General features: G+C 34.5%; 1 protein-coding gene and 1 pseudogene across 8 annotated transcripts in view; one reads left to right on the forward strand and one right to left on the reverse strand.

Annotated features, from left to right (window-relative positions):
• Positions 1-17,329, forward strand: part of DOCK7 (dedicator of cytokinesis 7) — a 184,685-nt gene that overhangs the window by 30,025 nt on the left and 137,331 nt on the right. For all 7 annotated transcript variants that reach the window (XM_082453122.1, XM_082453123.1, XM_082453125.1 and 4 more), the window contains 7 exons: positions 1,044-1,219; positions 1,409-1,477; positions 6,889-7,018; positions 7,113-7,325; positions 7,642-7,727; positions 8,297-8,363; positions 9,273-9,422. In XM_082453122.1, coding sequence (XP_082309248.1) covers positions 1,044-1,219; positions 1,409-1,477; positions 6,889-7,018; positions 7,113-7,325; positions 7,642-7,727; positions 8,297-8,363; positions 9,273-9,422 — 891 coding nt within the window. The remainder of the gene's footprint in view (positions 1-1,043; positions 1,220-1,408; positions 1,478-6,888; positions 7,019-7,112; positions 7,326-7,641; positions 7,728-8,296; positions 8,364-9,272; positions 9,423-17,329) is intronic.
• On the reverse strand, positions 9,429-17,325 carry LOC309657067 (small ribosomal subunit protein eS26 pseudogene; annotated as a pseudogene). The gene has a single exon. The product of its transcript is annotated as a small ribosomal subunit protein eS26 pseudogene (transcript).

A 17,329-nucleotide genomic window follows, 5' to 3' on the forward strand; every position in this document is an offset into this window, starting at 1 on the left:
GTCCACAACTGCACATTTGTTGTATAATCATTTATAGTTTTGCCTGAATAATTTTCTTTCTTGAATTAGATAAGAAATAGAGTATCTTATCAAAAACTATAATTTCAGCTTGGCTAAGGAATGCCACAAATATCCTATTATTGCTAATAATACTTTTAATAGGGTCTATTAGTTTCCTTGGGTGCTGTAACAAATTCCCACAAACTGGGTGGCTTAAAACAACAGAAATGTATTCTTTCACAGTGCTGGAGTCCAGAAGTCTGGAATCAGTATCAACGGGCAGAAATCAAGGTTTTGGCAAGGTTGCACTTTCTTCAGAGGCTCCCTTCAGTATCACTTTCTCGCCTCTTCCAGATTCTGGTGGCTGCTTGTGGCACATCACTTCTATCTTTAAGGCCAGAATCTTCAAATCTCTCTTTTCTGTGTCTTCACATGGCTTTCCTCTTGGTGTGGCCCAAATCTCTGTTTATCTTCATATAAGGATATATGTGATTGCATTTAGGACCCACTCAGATAATCCAGGATAATGTCCCTCTTTTAAGATCCTTAATGATATCTTCAAACACTCTTATTTATATTTTATTTATTTATTTTGATATATAAGGTTCATGGATTGGGATTTGGCAATCTTTTGGAGGGCCATTTTTCCCCCTACTGCAGTATGGTTGTACGTTTTTACTAGGATAACAGTAACAACAAATAAAGTAAAAGCACCACTAAGAAACTTAGCAATGAAAATTCCAAATTATAAAAAAGAATCCCTCCAGTGAGTATTTTGTCACTGTATAGTATTATAAAACTGTTAATTATCTTACTGTTTTTATGTGGGAGTTATGGGCAAAATCGAAGCAAGAAGATCAGAGAGAGTATGACCCAACACTTTGTGGTTTCTTTAGTTCATCTGGCTGAATATCTGTTGACATTTTAGAAATAGCAAGGGAAAAATTATGTTTTTTTAAATAATAAATCTATTTAAGTTTTAAAATTCTTGTGTCCACCTCTTCCTTTATACCCACCTCTCACATCCATCCCTCTTTATAAAGGTGCCCCTTACTGAAGCAGTGGATCCAGTGGATTTGGAAGATTACCTCATTACTCATCCTTTAGCTGTGGATTCTGGGCTTTTAAGGGATTTGATTGAATTCCCTCCAGATGATATTGAAGTGGTTTATAGTCCTAGGGACTGTAGAACCCTTGTTTCAGCTGTACCTGAAGAAAGGTAAGGAGACATTTACCTATTTCTGGTTTTAGTGTAACTATAAAAAGGCTACCTTCCATTATTTTATTTAGATTCTATTTCTTGTGGTAGTGTTGTTTCCTATTATATGAACAAGAGCGCGGCAGCAGAATTCACAAACATCAATGCTTTCCTGTCTAAATTATAAATATATTTTCTTTTTTAAAATAGTGAAATGGATCCACATGTTAGAGATTGCATAAGAAGTTATACAGAAGACTGGGCAATTGTGATCAGAAAGTAAGTTATATATTCATTATGACATTTAAAAATACTGAGTAGGATCTATAAATGGATTAAATTAGATTAATACTAATTATGAGACCTGAAAATTCATTTAAAAAATAGCTGAAAAAGTAAAAGAAGAACCTTTGCATATAGATATTTTTTCCTTAGGAGTTCCACAATTACTTTCTCTTACTTTCCTTATAAAATAATACGTTTGTGAGGATAGTATTTCTATATTATCATAGATCATTAATAACTAATAATAACATATAATAATGATTTGTAGTCTAATTCTTTTGGGAAATCGTGGGTAAATATTGATGAATAATTTGTATTTCTCAAAAAGAATCCAATTTATTAAATTGGTTAAGTTAAATTTATTTATTTATTTTATTTATTTATTTTTAAAAATTATATATTTATTTATTTATTTATTTATGGCCGCATTGGGTCTTCGTTGCTGCACGCGGGCTTTCTCTAGTTGCGGCGAGCAGGGGCTATTCTTCATTGTGGTGTGCGGGCCTCTCATTGCGGTGGCTTCTCGTTGTGGAGCATGGTCTCTAGGTGTGCGGGCTTCAGTAGTTGTGGCACGTGGGCTTCAGTAGTTGTGGCTTGTGGGCTCTAGAGCGCAGGCTCAGTAGTTGTGGCGCACGGGCTTAGTTGCTCCACGGCATGTGGGATCTTCCTGGACCAGGGCTTGAACCCACGTCCCCTGTATTGGCAGGCAGATTCTTAACCACTGCGCCACCAGGGAAGTCCCAGTTAAGTTAAATTTAATAGCTAGTTTTCTAGATCAAGCTGTTTGCAAGGTCTCTGCCTTTTATTAACTAACTGAATATTTACAGGTCCTTGACCTGTACATCCAATCAAGTAAGTAGTTGTAAAAATAATGTTTTGTTTTACCACAAAATTTATGTTTCTAATGGATGGTGTTTGAAATATCAAATCAGATTAAGAAATAAAATAAAATTACTCTTCCTTTGCTAATTTGCATAATGAAGAAGGGTCTTCATACTGAATCTTCTTAGCCTTATTTTATTTTTCTAAAAGAAGTATAATTACTGAAGTAGTGGAAAATTCTGTTATGACATTACAGTTTTGAGAAATGAAGTTATCTGTGCTAAATTGTACCAGTAACAGTGATGTATCCATTGCTTATTGTGTTGCTCTTATGGGCAACTGTCTTATTTCACTGTGTTTCACTCTTGGGGTTACTGCTGACATGCTTTTTAATTTTAGTGTGACCTAATAAAAATACAGTCTGCTACCCTTTATAAAGAAGAGCTGTATTTATGAACTTACAATTTTGATAAGTATTTCAATAGCCAGATTTTAGAGATTACTGAAGAAGACTATTCCTCTGTCAGATAACTCAGAAGTCTTTACCTTTATGCATGTATGTTGGAAACCTGTAATCAGAAATCTTAATAGAAATAGATTAGTTGTAAAATATATTAACCTTAGAATCATGGAGTCGTCTTGCTACTTAATTCTAATCAAGGGATTGCTGACCTTGATTTAAGCCAAGAGGGTACAGTAGTTAACATTTATGGTTATTTGCTATATGCTGGGCATTTTATTGGATACTTTACACTCATCTCGTTTAAGGTTCCAACAGACAAGGTAGCTCAGGCTCAGAGTACTTAAGTAACTTCTTTGAGGTCCCATAGCCAAAAAGTGGGATAGCTAGGATTAGAACCTGGGGCATCAGATTCTAATGCTTGTATTTTTTTCTGTTATACTAGATATTATTTATTACCTTCAGTAGTAAATGGAAGACAAAGGGGTACTTTTGGTAGACTAGAAGTTTTAAAGTATCCCTGAAATATAAAAGGTATGATTGGAACACAACAGAAAACCACAGCACAGAATAATGTAAGATACATGCAAAAGGTTCAGTAGAGCTTTAGGCTCAGTGAATACAGGCAGTGGAAGGGGGACCTGGGGTAAATGTTGGACATTTGGTTACTTTGAAACCTCCTATACCCTTCTTTATGCATAGAAGTGGGAGCAGAGGTATCTGCCTATTTACTTATTGATTGATTGATTGGCTGGCTGTGTCGGGTCTTCGTTGTTGCGCCTGGGCTTTCTCCAGTTGCGGCGAGCAGGGGCTACTCTTCGTTGTGGTGCGCGGGCTTCTCATTGCGGTGGCTTCTCTTTGTTGCAGAGCACAGGCTCTAGGCACGTGGGCTTCAGTAGTTGTAGCACACGGGCTCAGTAGTTGTGGGTCATGGGCTCTAGGGAGCAGGCTCAGTAGTTGTGGCGCACGGGCTTAGTTGCTCTGCGGCACGTGGGATCTTCCCGGACCAGGGCTCGAACTCGTGTCCCCTGCATTGGCAGGCGGATTCTTAACCACTGTGCCACCAGGAAAGTCCAGTATCTGCCTATTTTAAGAGCACTAATTATAGGGGCTTGAGCTCATAGAATAGTGCCTGGGGTGGGCATACCTTGGAAGAAGAAGGAGCCCTCATACCCAGAAGACTGGCAGACTCTGCCTGGAAGCATGAGGTGCCTCTTCTCCACAGCCACTGGATGTGTGTTTGGCTAAGCAGTTACAGTATTTTCAGACAGATATGGGCTTACAAATTTAAAAATGAGCATTAGAACCTAGAATTGCCAACCATTTGATTAAAACCAGTGCACTTGAAAGAGAATTATCAAACTACAAATAAAAGAACTTACAATCTAGTAAATAGTTAATAGAACACACATCAAGACCCATACGTGTAACTAATATCCTCGAAGAGATGTGAAAAAGTTATGGTAACCATATAAAAAATCAACTGGTTATCTTTGGAAGTGAAAATTTTGTTCAGTGAAAAAATTTTTTATAACTCAGATGGGTTTAATGGCAGAGCGGATGTGACTGGAAAGTGGAATAGTAAGTTATAAGATGAAACCAAGACATTCTTCCATAATTCAGCACAGAAGGGTAAAAGGATAGAAAGTACTTTATTCATTCAAGGCATACTTACTGAGAGGCTAGTATGTGCCAGGCACTATACTAAGCAGTGATGATACAGCAGTCAACAAAACTAACTCCGTGCCCTCATGGAGCTTATGTTCTACTTGGGGTTGAGGGCAATAGACGTTAATTAAACAAACACAGATAAATAATAATAGTTGGGAAGAATAGACGGAAGTCTTGTAGAGAAAAAAAGTAGGATGGGGGGATAGGGAGAGCCAAGAAGAGGTGATTCCACTTTGAATAACTAATCGGAAGAGGCCTTTCTGATAAGATGAATTTGAGCGAAGATGTGAAGGAAGTTAAAGAGTAAGCCCTCTGGATATCTGGGGGAAGAGTGTACTAGGCAGAGGCAAGAGCAGTACACGCAAAGGCTCCATATTGGAAGCATGCTGGGAATGTTCAAGGAATAGTAGAGAGGTCAGTGTGGCTGGAACAGAATAAGTGAGGGAGAGAATGCCAAGATACAGAGTCGTAGAAATGGTGGTGTTGGATGGGTAATCATGTAGAGCCTTATCATAGCAACTGACTACAGGAACAGAATGATAATATAGAAAAGAGTATTGATCATGAATCATGTCATTCTTCTGAGCTCTCTTGTATTTCATACTATCAATTTTTTAGGACATAAAGGAGGAAGAATGCAACAGTATTCTGGTTTATTAGAGTAGCTTAGATATCTAGTTTTTCAATTAAGGCACTTTTTTTCACATTATCTCATTTTTATTAAAAAATACAAAAACTATAAGTATGTACATACTTATGTATATGTATATACTTATGATTATACATACGCCCAGGAAAAGATCCAGTTAGTTAAATACTAGGAGTTCAAGACTGATACTCTCTGAGTAGTAGAAATATAATGATTTTATTTTTACAAGTCTATATTTTTAAATTATCAACAATGAGCATGGATTGGTTCTGTAATAATAAAATGTTATTTAAAAAAACCCTTTTTCATATAGAAAAGCAACAGTGTATTCTGTCCTTTAAGGAAAATACAAATGTTTCCCTTGAGGAAAAAAGGTGCAAAGACTAGAAAACAGTTTAGTATCTTTCAAAAATTTCTGGTAATGGTTTTTGGCTGCAAAGTTTTGTCTATTTGTCTTTAGTCAACATTGTGTAAAGAGTTAAATGGACCTGTGTTTGAATTCAAACTTTGTCACTTTACAGGCATTTTTACACAAATTAAGGCACTTTAAACATTTCATGAAAGATTAAAATATCTGCTTCTGAGTAATATCTTTCATGTTACTATATTGCATATCTTTATTTTAGTTATTCCAGAGAAAAATGCTTTCTTTTATTTTGTGATTATGCTATGATGTGAGCATCATGTAGCTGCTATTTCAATACCTTTTGCAGCAAGACATGAGAATAATTCATATTAAGTGTGATTCTTTACTATGTCATAAATTGACTGATAGAACCATATCATCCTCTGGTAATTATAATTGTTTATGCTCCAGTTAAAATTTCCCCCAGTTTGACTATATGAGGTGTGACACAGTAGTTGCTCTTTGATCGTAGTGTCTCTAATATTCTTGGACATTGGGTTGTTAGGAAAGAAGTATACATTAGTTTAAGAGTTGTTCTTAGCCTAATGTATATATTATACAACAATATATGTTAATTAAGAATATATGTATACAGTGGTGTAGATCTTGCTATTCTTTCATTTTACAGGCTCTTTTTTTTTGGCTGTGTTCAGTCTTCGTTGCTGCGCGCGGGGTTTCTCTAGTTGCGGCGAGTGGGGTCTACTCTTTGTTGTGGTGCGTGGGCTTCTCATTGCTGTGGCTTCTCTTGTTGCGGAGCACTGGCCCTAGGCGCATGGTCTTAGTTGCTCCGCGGCATGTGGGATCTTCCTGGACCAGGGATCGAACCCGTGTCCCCTGCATTGGCGGGTGGATTCCTAACCACTGTGCCACCAGAGAAGTTCCTATTTTTTCATTTTAGAAGCCTGAAGCTTTAGGTTGTTTAAGATTTTTTATACATAATGAGATATAGCAAAATTTTTTTGGCTATTTGGAACTTTAAGGTTCAGTGCTTTATATATTTTTTGCCTTTTAAAAATTTACATTGTTAAGAATGCAGGATATGTTTTCTGCTCTCTCATTTTACTCTTTAACCTGGCTTCCCATCCTTTCCTTTTACTGACCAATTCTCTGAATTGAAAGTACAACTTAAATTATATCCACATGATTGTCATGAAAAGGAAGGACAATATGATTTACCTCTGGAAACTCATAAATGCTCTCTAGTTGGATTAAAGGAACTTTGGATGAAAGTTTTCTTAAACCTCTGGTTAAATGTTTAATACACTCAAAACTGCCAGAACATATTCTTATAATGTAAAGAAATAGTGCAGAGAACAGTTGGCTTATTACATAATGATGATGAAAAAGTGAAAAATTTTCAAACATTGATATTTCCTTAATTATTTTATTTTGAATAGATATCATAAACTGGGAACAGGATTTAATCCTAATACATTAGATAAACAGAAAGAAAGGCAAAAAGGTTTGCCAAAACAGGTCTTTGAATCCGATGAAGCTCCAGATGGCAACAACTACCAGGATGAACAAGTAATACTTTTATTTTTAAATGACTATAAAAAGTTATTTTAAAATAGTTTATTTTTTATTCATTGATTAATATATTTAATGTTTTGCATGACAGGATGATCTTAAAAGACGTTCAATGTCAATAGATGATACTCCAAGGGGTAGCTGGGCCTGCAGTATTTTTGACTTGAAAAATTCACTTCCTGATGCTTTGCTTCCCAATTTACTTGATCGAACTCCAAATGAAGAAATAGACCGTCAGAATGATGACCAAAGGAAAGCAAACCGTCATAAGGAACTCTTTGCTTTGCATCCATCACCAGATGAGGTATAGATAATTTGGATATAAAGAAGCAAATGATTATTAAGATAGATGTTTTGGGAGTATGAGTTGTATGTAGCATTATGATAATATAGGGAATAAAACTTAATTGAAACATAGCTATGCTTTTTATAAATGAAATATAGTTGAGCACACTTATGATCTAATGACTCCTGTTTGAGGATAAATAGGCCATTCTTTTCTGTGTTCACTTGTGAAGACTAAAAGTAGTAGATTAATAAAATAAGTTCTTAAAAAATAAATTGTAAAGGGTTGACATATGGTAAGCATGTTCATTTAGGTGTTGCTTGTCAATTTGTAGGAAGAACCAATAGAACGACTTAGTGTTCCTGAGGTGCCCAAAGAACATTTTGGTCAAAGACTTCTTGTAAAATGTTTATCACTCAAGTGAGTATTTATTTTGTTTACTATGTAACTTTTATTTTCTGGAATAATAGTTTGAATACCAGTATAACAAAATCCTGGTAGATTTTATACTTGTGTTTGTGTCCTTTTGAAAAGTATTGTTCTGTACATAATTTTAAATTCTACTAAACATTTAATCTTGCCTATGAAGCTGAGCTTTAGAGCATTTTTGGCTAGGTGAAGATGACTCTGCCTCAGTTATGTAACTAGTCTTAAAACCTGAAAAAACATTCACTGAAATCTGTAGTATTTATCAGACACTGTTCTTGGCTTGAGGAATATAAAGACAAAGGATCTTTTTCCTTAGAGATGATTTTATATTTGTTACATGGCAGGCTTTGTTTTTTCTTAAGATTTTGAAGTATGTAGGAATGGTTGATTTAGACTGTGAAAGAGATACATGGAGAAGTGTGTTTCAGGAAGAGGGGCGGTATAGATGGTGTAGCACAGATGTAGAAAAGTACAAGGTATTGAGAATTTATTTTTGGAATGAGAATTTCTCGAACTATGTACTTTATTTTTAAACTACTTCATCCTTTTCCTTCTTAAAGGTTTGAGATTGAAATTGAACCCATTTTTGCAAGTTTGGCTTTATATGATGTGAAGGAAAAGAAAAAGGTAAGGTTATATAATTTGACCCTAGTCTTTTGTCACAATCATAGGTACAGAAACCTGCTTTTAAGTTGTTTTATAAGATAAATAATGACTTTTTGAGAATATTATTAAACATGGATTTTTTTAAGAAGAAAGTAGAAATTTAAGACATAAAGTATTTTCTTACTATAAAATAGTTCAGTTGACCTAGTTTTTATTTCATTGAAAGAGTTCCAAAAGCAAGTAGCAGAAGCAACTTTCTTTTAGTTTAATAAATAGAAAAAATACAAGAAAACCATTTTAGGCAACTGATGTATAAAGGATTACAATGATGGTGACAGTGAATTTTTGTTGATGTAATTTTCAGATTCTCACTAGCTAAAAGATCATTTATATATATTTCAAATATTCTTGTCTAAAGTAGTGCTCTTAGTTTTGCCATTATATCTTTATTACACTTAGGAGTTTTTCAGAGGGCTATCTCATACAGCATTTCAGTATTCTAAGCCTAATGTGTAGTAGAAACTTAAAATGCCTTTAGTGACTTCTGCTGTCAACATATTATGGATTTCTGTAGTGGAACTGTATTCCAGCAACTTGTATTTGCTAAATCAGATTTTCTGAGATGTTATTCATGTAATTGTTTTAAAGACTCAGTTTGGGGTAATTCATCTCAGTAATAATTTCTTTGTATACTTTATTAGAAGTTAAATTTCTAATTAAAAGAGTGTGGGATATGGTTCTTTAGAACATGTTTTTTGCATTATATTTTTTTTGCTTTGATTTAGACATGTAAAGATCAGTCAGTGAAATATATGGTAAACTGTATGTTAGTATAATCGTCTAATATCTGTAATATTTTAAGACTATGATTTGTGTGAGTTTTTATAAAATACACAGGTTTTAAATTTGATATATGAATATGTTTTTTAGATTTCAGAAAACTTTTATTTTGACCTTAATTCTGAGCAGATGAAAGGATTATTACGTCCACATGTACCACCTGCTGCCATTACCACCCTGGCACGATCAGCTATTTTTTCTATCACTTATCCTTCCCAAGATGTTTTTCTTGTAATAAAGGTGAGAATAATGTTAAATATATTTGTTTATTTGTGTTGTGTCTGTATACTTGTGTCCCTATCAATACTGCAAGCTTTTTAAGGGTAAAGATTTTATCTTTAACCTATTTTTTCATCTTAATATTTCTTAACACAATATTAGACGTATACTATAGGTGCTACCTAAATTTTTCTTGAGTGGGGAGCTTTATTAGGGTTCTCCAGAGAATAGATCAATAGGAGGGAGACACACACACACACACACACACACACACACACACACACACACAGAGAGAGAGAGAGAGAGAGAGAGAGAGATTGATTGATTGATTTTAAGGAAGTGGCTCGTGTGATTGTGGGGGCTGACAGGTTTGAAATGTGTAGCGCAGGCTGGAAATCCAGGTAAGGGGTGATGTTGTAGTCTGAAGTCTGAATTCCACAGGGCAGCAGACCAGAAACTCAGGCAGGATTGCTGTGTTGCAGTCTTGAGAATCCTTCTTTGAGAAACCTTAGTCTTTGTTCTTCAAGTCTTCAACTAACTGGATGAGGCCCACCCACATTATGGAGGGTAATCTGCTGTACTCAAAGTCTACTGATTTAAAAGTTAATCACCTCTAAAAAATACCTTCATAGCAACATCTAGATTGGTGTTTGATAACCTAGCCATGTTGGCATATAAAATTAAGCATCATAGGAGCTATACTATGATTTTATCACTCAGCTCCTAAATATATAAATACTAAAATCTAAATCATTGAGATCATGGGGCATTATGATTTGACTGTCAGCCAATTAAGAATAAGGATTTCAGATTCTAAAATCTGAATATTACTAAGATACTTAGCTTAGGGTAACTTAAGAAGAATTTACCTTAACTTGACCTTGACTTGAGAATAGCCTAAAATATATTCTTTAATCATTTTATCTGTATTTATATAAAATTATCATAAAAAGGTAATGAATTTTATAATAAGGTTATAAAGTGGATTGTCATGAAATGAATTTTATTTACCCACAGGAATAATGTCCTAATTTGTGGACAGATTCCTATGAATTCAGGTTAAAATAAATCTTAGTTACAATGAACAATCTTACAAGCAAAGATTTAGCAGCAGTGGTCTTCAGAAACTCACTTAAGATTAAAAGTTCTAGATATTAATACAATTGATAAATGTGTATACACAGTTATTTTACATGGGAAAATAATAAGTTTTCATAAAATAGAACATATTTGAGGGAATGAACTGGAAAGATAGAGATGATGATTGGAATACTAGCTGCTTAAAAATGAGACTATTCATACCATATGGTCCCAATTGTGTAAAATATATACACACACACCTATACACACATAAATGTTTGTATATACATAGAAAAAGACTTCTATATAATTTCAAAAATATGTACAAGTTAAAGTGTTTTACAGACTTTAAAGAAAATGTATTTAGGAGGTTTTCTTAAATCATAGTCCAGCAGGATGTTTTTGTTTTTTGAGAGAAAAATCCCCTTGATCTGTGTATTAGTTAGTTATTGCTCTACAAGAACAAAAAGACAAAATCCCAGTGGCATACAACAATAAGCATTTTTTAGTTCATGCATCTGAGTTGTCTGTGTGGTCAGCCAGTAAAGTTGTACTCTCTTAGGTAATTGTGCTCCTTGCAAGTGTCTGTAGGTTGGCTGGGTGTCACTTGATTTAGTTAGAGCTGTTCTTTGTATGTCTCTTTTCTGGCAGGCTAGACTGGCGTATTCTCATGGTGATTGCATAAGTGCCAGAGAGCAGACCCAGTTGCATAGACACTTCTCTAGCCTTTGGTCACATCACACCAGCTAACATTTTATTGACCAAAACAGGTCACATGATAACACAAACTCTAGGAGTTGTGATATATACCTGACCTCTTTATTTGGAGGAATTGCAGTGTCATATAGCAGTGAGGGGGTAAAGGAAGGGTGAAGAGTCATAGGATATTTATATGTCAGCTTTGGTAGATGCTGCCATATTGGTTTCCAAAGTATCTGTGATAGTTGTATTCCCCACCAGGGGTGAATAAGAGTTTCAATTAGTCACACTTACCAGTTTTTTAAAAAACTGACATATGAAATACATATAATAAGACCTGTATAGCTTACAAATGTGGGGTAAACAGAGTGATGAATTCTTACTATGTATTTTTCTGTGTAATCATGACTAAGCTCAAGCCATACAGTATTTCCATCACTCCATCACCCTGGAGAGTTCCATTGTTTGTCTTTCTAGTGACCACCCACTCTGTTCCACCAGATGACTAGTATTCCAACTTAAATCACCATTATTTAGCTTTTCCTCTTCTTGAATTTCATCTGAGCACAGTCATACAATATGCAGTCTTTTGTGCCTGGCTTGTTTCAACTCAATATAATTTCTTTGAGAATCCTCTATATTATGTACAGCAGTAGTTTGTTCTTTTATCATCATGTTTTACTTCATTGTCTGATTATAACACAGTTTATTTATCCTGCTTAGATGAATAGATAGACCTTGGTAAACCGTAGGGTTTTTTTTTTCCCCTAGTGTATATCTGGTTTTCAGTTGGTTATTATGAATAAAGCTTCTGTGTACATTCTTTAACAAGTCTTTTGGTACATGAGTATACATGTGTTTGTGTTTGATATTGCTGGATAATAGTGTTGATACATGTTTAGCATAAATACATGTATCAGTTTCCCAGAGTGATTCAACCGTTTTCCACTCTTGCCAGCACTGCTATTTGATAGTCTTCTTAATTGTGGCCATTCTGGTTTTCACTGTGCAACCATCTTTATATACTTACTGGTCATTGGATAGTCTGTTTGTGAAATGCCTGTTGAAATAATTTGCCCATATTTTTGTTGGGTTATTTTGGCTTTTTTATTATTGATTTATAGGAATTCTTAATCTATTCTGCATGTTATTTTTTTGTTGATTATTTGTATTCACATTTTTTGCCACTCTGTGCTTGCTTTCTCACAGAATGTTATCCTTTGATAAACCAAAGTTTATAGCTTACATGTTGTCTAATTTATCAACCTTTTTCTTTATGGCTATGTTATTTTGTGTATGAAATTTTTGCCTCCCTCAAATTCAAAAATATATTCTCTTAAGTGATCCCTGATAAGAGTAATTGTTTCACCTTACACATATAGTTTGGAGTGAAGTTGAGATGAAGATTAATCCCCCCCACATATGGATAACCAAATGACCCAGCACTATTTATTGAAAAGACTGCTTTTTTTCTCCTACTGCTTTTACAAAGTATCCCATGTCATAAATCAAGTGTTCATATGTATGAGATATTTTTCCTAGAATCTTTTTTGGTTCAACTGGCCTGTTTGTCTTTAATTGGCACCAGTACCACACTGTTTTAATTATAGTAGTTTAGAGGCTTCCCTGGTGGCTCAGTGGTTAAGAATCCGCCTGCCAGTGCAGGAGACACAGGTTCGATCCCTGGTCCGGGAAGCTCCCACATGCTGCAGAGCAACTAAGCCGGTGTACCACAACTACTGAGTCTGCATTCTAGCGCCCACGAGCCACAACTACTGAGCCGTGCGCCACAACAACTGAAGCTTGCACACCCTAGAGCCCTCACGCCACACCTATTGAGCCTGCGTGCTGCAACTACTGGAGCCCATGCGCCTAGAGCCCGTGCTCTGCAACAAGAGAAGCCACTACAATGAGAAGCCTGCGCACCGCAATGAAGAGTAGCCCCCGCTCACTGCAATTAGAGAAAGCCTGCGCGCAGCAACGAAGACCCAACGCAGCCAAAAAAAAAATTATTATGGTTTATAAAAACAGTATATTTTTTTCTAGCTTTATTCTTCAAGATTGCCTTGGATGTTCTTTTTTCTTTTTCTTTTTTTAAAATAAAGTATGATTTCCATTTTATTGTCTTTTCAGAGAACAGTATTTCTTCAGTCTTTAAGGACTTAGCTCCTTATGTGGGCTTTGGTGGAAGTCATGGGGCAGCACCTGCAGGTCTAAATCAGGGTGGAGGTGTTCGGTCCTTCCGGGCTTCCCGAGAACGATTCCTGACTACCTTGCTGTGAATGGCACAACTCACGCAGTAATGTAGTTTCACGTACAGCTTGGAAAGCACATAGGCATCGAAAACACTTGCTTCAGAAATGTCCCTGACGGCTTAGACCTCTACTATGTTCTGAATGATGAGCTTCTTAATGGCCTTGTCCTTAAGCAAGCATCGGGCACAGTTGGTACAGCGAACAGGCTACACGTGGCCGTGGCCCTTTTTGGCATGACCGTTGTTCCTACTTTTCTTGGTCATCTTGGAAGGGAGGAGGCGAGAGAGGCTGGATGTTTTTGACCCTTTACATTTTTGTATAAATTTTTGCTTGTCAGTCCCTCCATGCTCCCCCAATATAGGCATACTCTCTCTCAAGAAAGAGCTTGTTGAGATGTTAACTGAGATTGCGTTAAATATACTGATCAATTTGGAAAAGTTGACGTCTTTAAACTGTTGAGTTCTCCAGTCAATGAGCACAGTATGTTTTTAGGTCTTTTCTCCTATGTCTTCCTGGTAATTTGATATTTTTGACCCTGTTATAAATGGTATCATTTAAAAATTTTCATTTTAAATTATATACAGAATTTCATTTGTCACTGGTGTATAGAAATTCGGTTATCTTTTCTTTATAAACTTTTATTTATAGTTAGTAACATGCACAAGGTGTACACTTTCTTTAATTTTTACATACTTAACTCAGTTATGTAACCAACATCCAGATCAAGGTATAGAACATTACCCAACAGCCTTCTTTGTGGCCCTTCCTACTATGCTGACTTATCACCACGGATTAGTTTAACCTCTTTTTCTTCATAGAAAAGGAATCATATATATTCTGGTGTCTGACATTCTAAAGAATTATATGATTCATCATTTTTGCATGTAGCAATAGTTGGTTGTTTTTCACCCTGCATAGTATCTTGTTATATGCATATGACAGTTTGGCCATTCTAATAGTCGATGGACATTGGGGTTATTTCTAGCTTTTGGCTATTGTAAGTAATGCTGCTGTAAACATTCTTATATATGATTTTTGCATTTCTATTGAGTATATAGGCAGATGTTGAACTACTGGATCATAGTGTATTTATAGCTTCAGTTTTAGTAGAAAGAACCAGTTTTCTGACGTGGTTAGTCCAAGTTTCAGTCTCATCAGCAGTGCTTGAGAATTTCATTTGCTCCATTTCCTTCTTAACACTTGATATCATCAGGTTTTATTGTATTTTACATCTTAATTTCCTTAATTTTATTTTATTATGTATTTTATTTCTGGTGCATTTGCAGGGTTATGTCAGTTTGGCTTTAATTTATAATTCCCTGATGTCTAAGAATTATTGGCCATTTGGATATTGTTTTGTGTAGTGCTTATTCAAATAGTAAGCTCATGTTTAACTTGTTTGTATACATAAAAAACACAAATTTTAAGTGTATAGGATACATAAGTTTTAAGTGAAAAAAATACAGTTGTGTAATCTTCATTTCATTGGATTGTTTTTATTTTATCAATTATTAGTTGTATTAATAATTTATTAATTTGTAAGAGTGCTTTATCCTCCATTCACTAATTTGAAGTATCAACTTTATTATATGCTAAATTCTTGCATACACTTCATTTGGTTTCTGGACTTTCATCCTATTTTATTTATATTTCTTTTCCTAAAACATTAAAAATTTTATAGGGGTAAAGTGAGACATTTTGGAGAAAAATGATAAGTAGAAATTATTGTATTGGCCACTTAATATTTTGAGTTGTCTTTTTTAATTGTAATTTTGTACTTTGATGTTTTATTAAATGGAGATGACTTTTAAGACTGATTGCTTTTATTAATAGTTTTAATTGAGGTAAAATACACATAACATAAAATTTACCATCTTAATCGTTTTTATGTGTACAGTTCAGAATTAAGTATATTCAGATTATTGTGCAAACAATCTTTAGAAATTTTTATCTTGCCAGCAAAACCTTAACCCTCTATACACATTAAGTAGCAGCTCTTCATTTCCCCTTCTCCCCAGCCCCTGCCAACCAGCATTTTGCTCTTTGTTTCTATGAATTTGTCTATTCTAGATACCTCATTTGAATGGAATAATACAGTATTTGTCTTTTTGTGACAGGCTTATTTCCCTTGGCGTAATGTCTTCAAGGTTCATCCAGGTCGTAGCATGTTTCAGAATTTTCTTCCTTTTAAGGCTGAATAATATTCCACGTGTATGTGTATACACAGACAGATACACACTATGTTTTGTTTACTCATTTTTTGATGGACACTTGAATTGCTTCTACCTTTTGGCTATTGTGAATAATGCTGCTATGAACATGGGTGTGCGAATATCTGTTTGAGTCCCTGCTTTCAATTCTATTGAATATATACCCAGAAATAGGTTTTCTGAATTACATAATTCTATTTTTAACTTTTTGAGGAACCTCTGTACTGTCTTCTATAGCAGATTACGATTTTACACCATAAAAAGCACACAGGGGTTCCAGTTTTCCATATCCTTGCCAATGCTTGTTATTTGTTTGTTTGTTTATTTATTTAATTGTGGCCATCCTGATGGATGTAAGGTGTTATCTCACTGTGGTTTTGATTTGCATTTCCCTAATGATTAGTGATGTTGAGCATCTTTTTATATGCTTCTTAGACGTTTGTATGGCTTCTTTGGAGAAATGTCTATTCAAGTCCTTTGCCCATTTAAAAATCAGATTATTTGTTGTTTCGTTGTTGAGTTGTAGGATTTCTTTATCTGTTTTGGATATGAACTCCTTATCAATTATATGATTTGCAAATATTTTTCTCTCATTCTGTGGGTTGCCTTTCACCCTGTTGATTGTGTTCTGTCATATACAAAAGTTTTAAATTTTGATGTAATCCAATTTAACTATTTTTACTTTTGTTGCCTTTGCTTTTTTTTGTGTCAAATCCAAGAATACATTACCAAATCCAATCACAGGAAGCTTTTCCTTTATTTTTTCTTCTAAGAGTTTAATAGTTTCAGGTTTATGTTTAGGTGTTTGATCCATTTTGAGTTAATATTTGTATATAATATAATATAAGGGTTCAACTTTATTCTTTTGCATTTGGATATTCAGGTTTCTTTTAATATCATTTGTTGAAAAAACTGTTCTTTCCCCATTGAATAGTCTTGGCACCCTTGTAGAAAATCTAACTATTTATAGTTTTCAGATTACAGATCTTTCACCTTTTTGGTTAATTCCTCAGTATTTTATTCTTTTTGATATTATTGTAAGTGGAATTTTTTTCTTAATTTCCTTTTTGAATTGCTCATTGCTAAGGTATAGAAATGCAACTGATTTTTGTGTGTTGATTTTGTATCCTGCAACTTTGCTGAATTTATTTATTCTAACAAGTTTTGTGTGTGTGTGTGTGTGTGTGTGTGTGTGTAATATTAGAGTTTTCTGTATAAGAGATCATGTTGTCTGTGAATAGAGATAATTTAACTTCTTCCTTTTCAATTTGGATGTTTTTGTTTCTTTGTCTTGTCAAATTGCTCTGGCTCAGACTTCCAGTACTTTGTTGTATAGAATTGGCAAAAGTGAACATCCTTATCCTGTTCCTGATTCTAGAGGAAAAGCTTTTGGTTTTTCAGCATTGAATATGATGTTAAATGTGGACTTTTCATATATGGTCTTTATTATATTGAGATAGCTTTCTTCTTTTCTAAGTTCGTTGAGTTTTTCTATCATGAAAGGGTGTTGAATTGTCCAGTTCTTTTTCCTGCATCAGTTAAGATGGTCATGTGGTTTTTTCTCTTATTTTGTTAATGTGGTGTATTATGTTGATTGATTTTTGTATTTTGAACCATCCTTGCATTCCAGGCTGATTGCTTTTATTTTTAAGCTTAATTAATCTTTACTCTTTTTGTCTTTGAC

Source organism: Balaenoptera physalus, assembly GCF_965194825.1.
Source record: "Balaenoptera physalus genome assembly, chromosome: 1".
Lineage (NCBI taxonomy): Eukaryota > Metazoa > Chordata > Mammalia > Artiodactyla > Balaenopteridae > Balaenoptera > Balaenoptera physalus.